This window comes from Anomalospiza imberbis, unplaced genomic scaffold, assembly GCF_031753505.1.
Source record: "Anomalospiza imberbis isolate Cuckoo-Finch-1a 21T00152 unplaced genomic scaffold, ASM3175350v1 scaffold_61, whole genome shotgun sequence".
NCBI classification, from domain to species: Eukaryota; Metazoa; Chordata; class Aves; order Passeriformes; family Viduidae; genus Anomalospiza; species Anomalospiza imberbis.
The window spans coordinates 345149-355120 of record NW_027100224.1 but is presented as its reverse complement, the minus strand read 5'-3'; the positions used below and the strand labels follow the sequence as shown (position 1 = coordinate 355120).

At 69.9% G+C, this 9972-nt stretch overlaps 4 protein-coding genes across 5 annotated transcripts in view; 2 read left to right on the top strand and 2 right to left on the bottom strand.

Annotated features, from left to right (window-relative positions):
* The first annotated feature begins 549 nt into the window (after positions 1–549).
* On the top strand, positions 550–5396 carry DHPS (deoxyhypusine synthase). 2 transcript variants are annotated; one of them, XM_068178824.1, is made up of 9 exons: positions 550–808; positions 897–1058; positions 3145–3266; positions 3349–3445; positions 4145–4231; positions 4316–4421; positions 4519–4622; positions 4705–4830; positions 4924–5396. In XM_068178824.1, the coding sequence occupies exons 1-9, from the start codon at positions 608–610 to the stop codon at positions 5023–5025; spliced, it is 1107 nt and encodes a 368-aa protein (XP_068034925.1). In that variant the 5' UTR covers positions 550–607; the 3' UTR covers positions 5026–5396. The 2 variants fall into 2 exon arrangements, with proteins under 2 accessions (XP_068034925.1, XP_068034926.1); XM_068178825.1 differs by lacking the exons at positions 550–808; positions 897–1058 and adding an exon at positions 2437–2498.
* Positions 5397–5599: 203 nt separating this feature from the next.
* WDR83 (WD repeat domain 83) lies at positions 5600–7929 on the bottom strand. Its single transcript, XM_068178828.1, has 9 exons — positions 7798–7929; positions 7009–7129; positions 6823–6928; positions 6664–6712; positions 6428–6554; positions 6278–6345; positions 6075–6183; positions 5878–5992; positions 5600–5807 (listed from the first exon to the last, which is right to left on the bottom strand). The coding sequence occupies exons 1-9, from the start codon at positions 7898–7900 to the stop codon at positions 5655–5657; spliced, it is 951 nt and encodes a 316-aa protein (XP_068034929.1). The 5' UTR covers positions 7901–7929; the 3' UTR covers positions 5600–5654.
* Positions 7916–9181, top strand: WDR83OS (WD repeat domain 83 opposite strand). The gene is made up of 4 exons (XM_068178831.1): positions 7916–8033; positions 8140–8245; positions 8858–8955; positions 9041–9181. Exons 1-4 carry the CDS (start codon positions 7999–8001, stop codon positions 9105–9107), a joined length of 306 nt encoding a protein of 101 aa, XP_068034932.1. The 5' UTR covers positions 7916–7998; the 3' UTR covers positions 9108–9181.
* A 69-nt stretch (positions 9182–9250) lies between these two features.
* LDLR (low density lipoprotein receptor) overlaps positions 9251–9972 on the bottom strand; it is a 15365-nt gene continuing 14643 nt past the window's right edge. Inside the window, exon 11 of the mRNA XM_068178880.1 lies at positions 9251–9423. Within this exon, the coding sequence (XP_068034981.1) occupies positions 9251–9423 (173 nt within the window). The remainder of the gene's footprint in view (positions 9424–9972) is intronic.

Sequence of the window (9972 nt, the reverse complement as noted above, 5' to 3'; positions counted from 1 at the left end):
CGAGCTGTGAAGAGTGATGAAGTCCCCTCTTGAGTCTCCTTTTCTCCAGGCTAAACAACCCCAGCTCCCTCAGTCGTTTCTCACAGGTTTTGTGTTCCAAGCTCCTCACTGCTCTCGTCGCCTCCTCTGGACGCGCTCAAGCCTCTCAACGTCCTTCCCAAACTGAGGGGCCAGAGCTGGACACAGCACTCGAGCTGTGGCCCCACTGGTGCCGAGTACAGGGGGACAATGACCTCTCTGCTGCTGCTGGCCACACCATTCCTGATACGGGCCAGGAGCCGTTGGCCTTCTTGGCCACCAGGACGCACTGCTGGCTCGTGTCCAGCCTGCTGTCCGTCAGTGGCCCCAGGTCCCTTTCTGCCTGAGCGCTGTCCAAGTTTCGGGGCTCCCTCGGTGTAACGGCGCCTTTTCGCCTCCGCGAGCTTCTCGTCCCTCCACGGCCGCCGTCCTGCCAAGATGGCGGCGCGCGGCTGTACGGAAAAGGCGGGGGCGGGAGGGCCGAGCAAGATGGCGGCGCGCGGCCGTACGGCGCGGCGGGGAGCGCGCAGCCGTACGGCGCGGGGGGCGTGGCCCAAGATGGCGGCGCCCTGAGCGGCCCGGCCGAGGCATGGCGGCCCCGGGAGAGGCGCCGGGAGAGGCGCTCCGGGCCGTGCTGCGGCCCAGCGGGGCCCTCCCGGCCGAGGCCCTCCCGGTGCGCGGCTACGACTTCTCGGGCGGCGCGGACCACGCGGCGCTGCTCCGCTCCTTCCGCACCACCGGCTTCCAGGCCACGAGCTTCGCGCAGGCGGTGGCCGAGATCGAGCGGATGGTGCGGCCCCCGGCGGGGTGACACCGGGAGGGTGAGGGCGGCGGGGGCTCCGTGCCCGGTGTGACCTCCCCGGTGTCCCGTCCCGCAGATCGCGGCCAAGCTGGAGCCGCTGAGCGCGGAGCAGCGGGAGCGAGCGGCCATGGCCGGGCCGCGGCCGCCCTCGGGCTGCACCATTTTCCTGGGCTTCACCTCCAATCTCGTCAGCTCCGGCGTGAGGGAGAGCATCCGCTACCTCGTGCAGCACGGCATGGTGACAGGGGACAGGGGGACAGGGACAGGGGGACAGCATGGGGACAGGGGACAGCATGGGGACAGGGGGACAGGGACAGGGGGACAGGGAGAGCATCCGCTACCTCGTGCAGCACGGCATGGTGACAGGGGGACAGGGGACAGGGGACAGCATGGGGACAGGGAGACAGCGTGGGGACAGGGGACAGCATGGGGACAGGGACAGGGAGAGCATCCGCTACCTCGTGCAGCACGGCATGGTGACAGGGGGACAGCATGGGGACAGGGGGACAGCATGGGGACAGGGGGACAGGGACAGGGGGACAGGGAGAGCATCCGCTACCTCGTGCAGCACGGCATGGTGACAGGGGACAGGGGACAGGGGACAGCATGGGGACAGGGGACAGGGGGACAGCATGGGGACAGGGGGACAGGGGACAGCGTGGGGACAGGGAGAGCATCCGCTACCTCGTGCAGCACGGCATGGTGACAGGGGGGACAGCATGGGGACAGGGACAGGGGGACAGCATGGGGACAGGGGGACAGGGGACAGCGTGGGGACAGGGGGACAGGGGACAGGGACATGGGGACAGGGGGACAGCATGGGGACAGGGGACAGCGTGGGGACAGGGAGAGCATCCGCTACCTCGTGCAGCACGGCATAGTGACAGGGGGACAGGGACAGGGGAACAGGGACAGGGGACAGCGTGGGGACAGGGGGACAGGGAGAGCATCCGCTACCTCGTGCAGCACGGCATGGTGACAGGGGGGACAGCATGGGGACAGGGACAGGGGGACAGCATGGGGACAGGGGGACAGGGACAGGGGACAGGGACAGGGGACAGCGTGGGGACAGGGGGACAGGGAGAGCATCCGCTACCTCGTGCAGCACGGCATGGTGACAGGGGGGACAGCATGGGGACAGGGACAGGGGGACAGCATGGGGACAGGGGGACAGGGACAGGGGACAGGGACAGGGGACAGCGTGGGGACAGGGGGACAGGGAGAGCATCCGCTACCTCGTGCAGCACGGCATGGTGACAGGGGGACAGCATGGGGACAGGGGACAGCATGGGGACAGGGGGACAGGGGACAGCATGGGGACAGGGACAGGGAGAGCATCCGCTACCTCGTGCAGCACGGCATAGTGACAGGGGGACAGGGACAGGGGAACAGGGACAGGGGACAGCGTGGGGACAGGGGACAGGGAGAGCATCCGCTACCTCGTGCAGCACGGCATGGTGACAGGGGGACAGGGACAGGGGAACAGGGACAGGGACAGGGGGACAGCGTGGGGACAGGGGACAGGGAGAGCATCCGCTACCTCGTGCAGCACGGCATGGTGACAGGGGGACAGGGACAGGGGAACAGGGACAGGGGACAGCATGGGGACAGGGACAGGGGGACAGCGTGGGGACAGGGGGACAGGGAGAGCATCCGCTACCTCGTGCAGCACGGCATGGTGACAGGGGGACAGCATGGGGACAGGGAGAGGGGACGGGGGACAGCATGGTGACAGGGGGACAGGGGGACAGGGACAGGGGACAGCATGGTGACAGGGAGAGCATCCACAGCTTTTGCAGCAGGGCATGGTGACAGGGGGACAGGGGACAACATGGGGACACCTGAGAATGGCATGGGGACAGGTCCCTGTGAGGTTCCGTGGGGGGCCAGGGGGGTCCCTGTGAGGTTCTGGGGGGGTCAGGGGGGTCCCCAGGGTCCCTGTGAGGTTCTGGGGGTTTCAGGGGGGTCTCTGGGTGTCCCTGTGACGTTCCGGGGGGGTCCCTGGGGTCCCTGTGAGGTTCAGGTTCTGGGGGTTTCAGGGGGGTCTCTGGGTGTCCCTGTGAGGTTCTGGGGGGGTCAGGGGGGTCCCCAGGGTCCCTGTGAGGTTCTAGGGGGTGTCTCTGGGTGTCCCTGTGAGGTTCCAGGGGGGGTCAGGGGGGTCCCTGTGAGGTTCTGGGGGTGCCAGGGGTGTCTCTGGGTGTCCCTGTGAGGTTCTGGGGGGGTCAGGGGGGTCCCTGTGAGGTTCTGGGGGTGCCAGGGGGGGTCCCTGTGAGGTTCCTGGGGGGTCCCCGGGGTCCCTGAGGTGCTGACCCCGCCCTGGGCAGGTGGATGTGCTGGTGACCACGGCCGGGGGGGTCGAGGAGGACCTGATCAAGTGCCTGGCGCCCACCTACATCGGGGACTTCCAGCTGCGGGGCCGGGACCTGCGGGAGAACGGCATCAACAGGTCCGGGGGATGGGCGCGGGGGGCTGGGGCCACCTCGGGGCCACCTTGGGGACACCTTGGGGTCACCTTGGGGTCCCCTCAGGATCGGGAACCTGCTGGTGCCCAACGATAACTACTGCAAGTTCGAGGACTGGCTGATGCCCATCCTGGAGAGGATGGTGGACGAGCAGGACACGCAGGTGAGGGTGGGGGACCCCAACCCGGGACCCCACAGTGCTGGGAAGGGACCTTAGGGGGTCCCTGGACACCTGGGGTGGGGGTTTGGGGATCTCTGGACACCTGGGTTGGGATCTGGGGCTCCCTGGACACTTTAGGGTGGGGTTTGGGGCTCCCTGGACACCTGGGGTAGGGTTTGGGGGGTCCCTGGACATCTGGGGTAGGGGTTTGGGGATCCCTGGGCACTTAGGATGGGATTTGAGGGGGTCCCTGGACACTTTAGGGTGGGGTTTGGGGGTCCCTGGACACCTGGGTTGGGATCTGGGGCTCCCTGGACATCCGGGGTGGGGTTTGGGGCTCCCTGGACACCTGGGATGGGGGTTTGGGGGGTCCCTGCACACCTGGGATGGGGGTTTGGGGGTCCCTGCACACCTGGGATGGGGGTTTGGGGGTCCCTGGACATCTGGGATGGGGGTTTGGGGGTCCCTGCACACCTGGGATGGGGGTTTGGGGGTCCCTGCACACCTGGGTTGGGATCTGGGGGTCCCTGCACACCTGGGATGGGGGTTTGGGGGTCCCTGGACATCTGGGATGGGGGTTTGGGGGTCCCTGCACACCTGGGATGGGGGTTTGGGGGTCCCTGGACATCTGGGATGGGGGTTTGGGGGTCCCTGCACACCTGGGGCCCCCCAGGCCGGGGTTCCTGAGCCGGGTCCCCGCAGGGCGTGCGGTGGACGCCGTCCCGGATGATCGCCCGGCTGGGCGAGGAGATCAACAACCCCGAGTCCATCTGTTACTGGGCCCAGAAGGTACTGGGGGGGCACTGGGTGGGGGGGGGGGCACCGGTCGGTGTCACCGCGGGTGCCACCGTCTGTCACCGCGTCCCCCCACAGAACAACATCCCGGTGCTGAGCCCGGCGCTCACCGACGGCTCCCTGGGGGACATGATCTTCTTCCACTCCTACAAACGCCCGGGGCTCGTGCTGGACATCGTGGAGGGTGAGTGTCCGTCCCCCTGGGGACTCCCCGGGGCGCCCCACGGGATTTGGGGTGCCCCGAGGGCGCCCTGACCCACCCCCCCAAACTGTGCCCGCAGACCTGCGCCTCATCAACACCCAGGCCATCTTCGCCCACAAGACCGGCATGATCATCCTGGGCGGGGGCCTGGTCAAGCACCACATCGCCAACGCCAACCTCATGGTGAGGGGACCCCGCGCTGGGGAGGGGGCTTGGGGACCCCGGGGAGGGGCTGGGGGCTCACCCCGGTGTCTGCCCCGGGCAGCGGAACGGCGCCGATTTCTCCGTCTACGTCAACACGGCGCAGGAGTTCGACGGCTCCGACTCGGGCGCGCGGCCGGACGAGGCCGTGTCCTGGGGCAAGATCCGCGTGGACGCCACCCCCGTCAAGGTGGGGGACCGGGGGGGCTGAGGAGGGGGATTTGAGGAGCCCCGGGGTGGGGAGGTTTTTTTTTGTCCCCCTGATCCCGCTGCTCTGGGCCAGGTCTACGCCGACGCCTCGCTCGTGTTCCCGCTGCTCGTGGCCGAGACGTTCGCCCGGAGCGCCAACGCCTTCGCGGTGCCCGCGGGGACCCCCGAGGCCTGAGGGACCCCCGAGGCATGAGGGACCCCCAAAGCCTGAGGGACCCCCGAGGCCTGAGGGACCCCTGAGGCATGAGGGACCCCCAAGGCCTGAGGGACCCCCGAGGCCTGAGGGATCCTCGAGGCATGAGGGATCCTCGAGGCATGAGGGACCTCCGAGGCCTGAGGAACCCTTGAGGCCTGGGGATCCTCAAGGCCTGAGGGACCCCCGAGGCCTGAGGGACCCTCGAGGCATGAGGGACCCCCGAGGCCTGAGGGACCCTCGAGGCATGAGGGACCCCCGAGGCCTGAGGGACCCCCGAGGCCTGAGGGACCCCCAAGGCTTGAGGGACCCTCGAGGCCTGAGGGACCCCCAAGGGACCCCCCGGGATCAGCTTTGGGTGTGCTGAGCCCCCCGCAGCTCCGCCGGGTCTCATCGATTCCCACAGCGTGGGGGACAGTGGGGTGAGTCCCCCTGGGGGGGGACAGGGGCCCCCCACTCCTGCTGCACCCCCTGTCTGTGTGTCCCCCCTGTCCACAGCCCCCTCCCCACAACGCTTGTGTTTATTTATTCGAGCTCCCAATAAAGCAGGGCAGGGTCTCCATCCACTGAGGGGTTTATTCCTTGTGCCACCGGGGTCCCCCCGAGCCCCGTCAGGTGTTGGGGTCCCCCTCGGGCTGGAAGGTGTCCTCGCGCCACAGCGTCACCTGGCCCTGGGTGGCCACCAGCAGGCAGGGCAGGCGCGGGTGGAAGGCCAGCGACTGCACCACACCCTGGCCCACGGGCAGGCTGAGCGCCAGCGAACCCTGAGGGGACACCAGGGCGGGTCAGGGAGGGTCGGGAGTGTCCCCAAATCCCCCCGGGACCCTCCCTCACCTCCAGCAGGTCCCAGAAGTAGACGTGGCCGTCCTCGGAGGCGCAGCCCACGTGCGTGTCCAGCTCGTTCAGGACGCAGTCCAGCCTGTACGTCGTGCTGCGGTGACCCGTGTACCTGGGGAGGGGACAGGGCTGAGCCGGGGGTCCCCCAAAACCCCCTGAGAGCGCAGGGACTCGGGGCGGTGGGGGGTCCCTACTCGCCCAGCAGCTCCCCGGTGTCTTTGTCCAGCAGCCGCAGCGTGGAGTCCAGGCTGGCAGCCAGCACACACTGCCCGTCCTTGCTGAAGCACACGCTGGTGATGGGGCCTGGGGGCACACGGGGGGAGTTTGGGGGGTCCCGCCGAGCCCCCCCACCCAAGCTTTGGGTGCCCCCCCGGGCCCTCCCGCAGGCCCCACTCACTGCCGATGTAGTCGGAGCAGAGCTGCCCTATGCGGAGGTCGTAGCGCCGGACCCGCCCGTCCACGGAGCTGCGGGGAGGGGGGAAGGAGATTTAGGGGGTCCCCCCAATAATCCTGGGGGTGCCCCGCTGCTGGGGGGCTCGTCGCTCACCCCGTCAGGATCTCGTGGGCTGAGAGCTTCACGCTGGAGATGCCGTCCTTGGCCTCGTCCAGCACCTGGATGGGGTCGGGGCGGCGGGAGCGGCAGTCCCAGCACCGCACGGTGGAGTCGATGGAGCCTGGGGGAAAGGGGGGGTTCAGGGGGGAAAAACAGGGGGATCAGGGTGGGAAAAGGGGGTGCAGGGGTGTCTGGGGGCTTGCAGGGTGCCCCCCAAACCCCTCCCTCACCGGACACAATGACAGTGGCTTCCTCGTTGAACTGGACGCAGTTTACCTTCTGTGGGAGAAGCAGGGAATCAGGACCTCGACCCGCACGCGGGATCCCAAATCCCCCTCCCCAGATCCCACCCCCCAAACCCTCAATTCCCCCCGCCGGCCCCTCCTCACCCCGGCGTGTCCCCGGTACTTGCGGACCACCTGCCCGGTGGTCACGTCCCAGAGCGCCACGGCCTTGTCGGCACCGCCGGAGCAGATCTGGCTGTTGTCGAAGGATCTGCGGGGGCGCGGCGGGGTCCCGTGAGCGCGGCGGGGGTTCCCGGTGGTGGGGAGGGGGTCCCCGAAGCCCCTCCTTACCCCGCGGCGTCCAGCACCTCGTAGCCGTGGCCCTGGTAGGTGCGCAGGGCTGTGCCCTTGTGCGGGTTCCAGAGCTTCAGCGTCTTGTCGCTGCCGCACGTCAGGCAGTAATTCCCGTCCGCTGCGGGGGTGAACGGCCGTGATGCCCGGGAGCCTCTGGCCCGGACTCGGGGGGATCCCCGGGACCCCCTGCCCGTGACACGGGGGAATCCCCGGGACTCGGGGGGGATCCCCGGGACCCCCTGCCCGGGACTCGGGGAGGATCCCCGGGACACCCTGCCCGTGACACGGGGGAATCCCCGGGACTCGGGGCGATCCCCGGGACCCCCTGCCCGTGACTCAGGGAGGATCCCCGGGACACCCTGCCCGTGACACGGGGGAATCCCCGGAACTCGGGGGGATCCCCGGGACCCCCTGCCCGTGACACGGGGGGATCCCCGGGACCCCCTGCCCGTGACTCAGGGAGGATCCCCGGGACACCCTGCCCGTGACACGGGGGGATCCCCGGGACCCCCTGCCCGGGACTCGGGGGGATCCCCGGGACCCCGTGCCCGGGACTCGGGGGAATCCCCGGCACCCCCTGCCCGGGACTCGGGGCGATCCCCGGGACCCCCTGCCCGGGACTCGGGGGGATCTCCGGGACCCCCTGCCCGGGACTCGGGGGGATCTCCGGGACCCCCACACCGGCACTCCTCGCCCGGTTCCCAACCTCCATCCCCGGGTCCTGCTCTCTTCCCCCGCCCCGTTTCCCCCCGGTATCCCCGGTCCCCGCGTTGTCCCCGGTCTCACCGTTGAAGCGGGCGGCCCGCACCGCTCCCTGCCCGCACTGCAAGGTCTGCACCCGCTGCCGGGGCAGCTCGGGCCGGGCGGGCCGCGGCCTCGGGAACGCCATGGCGGGACCGGGCCGGCACCGGGGGCGGAACCGGGGCCGGCACCGGGGGCCGGGCTCCTTCCGGCGGCGGCGGAAGAGGCGGAGGCGGCGGCGGGGCCATGGCGGACCCGCGGAGACCCGGCAAAGTGGCCAGGTGGGACCGGGAGAGAAGGGACCGGCAGAACCGGGGAGAGAGCAGCGGCATCCGCGGGAGTCCCGGTGCCCCGGCCCGACTGACGGATCCCCCTTCCTCCCGCCAGGTACAAGCCCCCCGCCACCGAGACCAACCCGGCGCTGGAAGACCCGACCCCCGACTACATGAACCTGCTGGGGATGGTGTTCAGCATGTGCGGGCTCATGCTCAAGGTGAGGCACGGGGGGCACCGGGGTCGGCCCCGGGATGAGCTCCGGGATCGGCCCCGGGATGAGCTCCGGGATGGGCCCCGGGATGAGCTCCGGGATCGGCCCCGGGATGAGCTCCGGGATCGGCCCCGGGATGAGCTCCGGGATGGGCGCCGGGATGGGCGCCGGGATCGGCCCCGGGATGGGCGCCGGGATCGGCCCCGGGATGAGCTCCGGGATCGGCCCCGGGATGGGCGCCGGGATCGGCCCCGGGATGAGCTCCGGGATCGGCCCCGGGATGAGCTCCGGGATGGGCCCCGGGATGAGCTCCGGGATCGGCCCCGGGATGGGCGCCGGGACCGGACCCGGGATGAGCTCCGGGACCGGCCCCGGGATGGGCGCCGGGATCGGCCCCGGGATGAGCTCCGGGATCGACCCCGGGATGAGCTCCGGGATCGGCCCCGGGCACTTTTCTGAGGGGAATTCTGCGGGAGGGAGGGTCAGAGAGATCCCCTAGGAAGGACTCGGGAGCCATCCCCGGGGGTCTCTGGGCTCTCCTGCCCATCCCGGGGGTCTCCAGGGCACCCCGCGGGTCCCTCGGGGGGTTCTCACGGGGGCTGTCCCGGGGCTCCCCAGCTCAAGTGGTGCGCCTGGATCGCCGTGTACTGCTCCTTCATCAGCTTCGCCAACTCGCGCAGCTCCGAGGACACCAAGCAGATGATGAGCAGCTTCATGTGAGTGCCGGGGGGCTCCTGGGTGGGGGGTCCCGGGCCCCGTTTGGGGAGGGGGGTCTCTGACACCTGTGTGTGCCCCTCCCAGGCTCTCCATCTCGGCCGTGGTCATGTCCTACCTGCAGAACCCCCAGCCCATGTCCCCGCCGTGGTGACGGGGACTGGGGGTCCCCGCGGGGGCAATAAAAGGCGGGGCGGGGGTCCTGGCACTGCTGTGGTTCGTTTGTACCTGAACAGGGCACGGGGGAGAGCCCCCCCCGGGAGAGGGAGGAACGGGGATGGGGAGTCCTGGGGGGCTTCAAGGGGAGCCGGGGTGTGGGGGGTTCTGAGGGGGTTCGGAAGGTCTGAGGGGCTCTGAGAGGACTCTGAGGGGGCTTGGGTGGTCTGAGGGGCCGTGAGGGGGCTCGGAAGGGCCGAGGAGACTCTGGGGGGAGTCACGGGTGCCGAAGGGATTGGGATTGGGAGAGGGCTCTGAGGGGATTCGGGAGGTCTGAGGGGGCTCTGGGGAGGCTCTGAGGGGCTTTGAGTGGGTTCGGGAGGTCTGAGGGGATCTGAGGGGACTCGGCTGGTCTGAGGGCGCTCAGAGGGGCTCTGAGGGGGCTCTGAGGCGGCTCTGAGGGACTTCGAGCAGGCTCTGAGGGGACTTGGCTGGTCTGAGGGGTCTCAGAGGGGCTCTGAGGGGCTTTGAGTGGGTTCGGGAGGTCTGAGGGGCTCTGAGGGGACTCGGCTGGTCTGAGGGGGCTCAGAGGGGCTCTGAGGGGCTTTGAGTGGGTTCAGGAGGTCTGAGGGGCTCTGAGGGGACTCGGCTGGTCTGAGGGGCTCAGAGGGGCTCTGAGGGCGCTCGGAGGGGGCTCGGAAGCTCTGAGGCAGCTCCGAGGGACTTCGACTTCTCTGAGGGGACTTGGCTGGTCTGAGGGGCTCTGAGGGGCTTTGAGTGGGTTCGGGAGGTCTGAGGGGCTCTGAGGGGACTCGGCTGGTCTGAGGGGGCTCAGAGGGGCTCTGAGGGGGCTCTGAGGCGGC

Coding starts and splice junctions, on each gene's coding strand:
- DHPS (XM_068178824.1), top strand. CDS start 608: ATGGCGGCCCCGGGAGAGGCGCCGGGAGAGGCGCTCCGGGCCGTGCTG. Junction 809..896: donor TGGCCGAGATCGAGCGGATG/GTGCGGCCCCCG, acceptor CCCGTCCCGCAG/ATCGCGGCCAAGCTGGAGCC. Junction 3,446..4,144: donor TGGACGAGCAGGACACGCAG/GTGAGGGTGGGG, acceptor GGGTCCCCGCAG/GGCGTGCGGTGGACGCCGTC.
- WDR83 (XM_068178828.1), bottom strand. CDS start 7,900: ATGGCGTTCCCGAGGCCGCGGCCCGCCCGGCCCGAGCTGCCCCGGCAG. Junction 6,555..6,663: donor AGCCACTGTCATTGTGTCCG/GTGAGGGAGGGG, acceptor CCTTTCCCCCAG/GCTCCATCGACTCCACCGTG. Junction 6,184..6,277: donor CTGCTCCGACTACATCGGCA/GTGAGTGGGGCC, acceptor GTGTGCCCCCAG/GCCCCATCACCAGCGTGTGC.
- WDR83OS (XM_068178831.1), top strand. CDS start 7,999: ATGGCGGACCCGCGGAGACCCGGCAAAGTGGCCAG. Junction 8,034..8,139: donor AGACCCGGCAAAGTGGCCAG/GTGGGACCGGGA, acceptor TCCTCCCGCCAG/GTACAAGCCCCCCGCCACCG. Junction 8,246..8,857: donor TGTGCGGGCTCATGCTCAAG/GTGAGGCACGGG, acceptor GGGGCTCCCCAG/CTCAAGTGGTGCGCCTGGAT.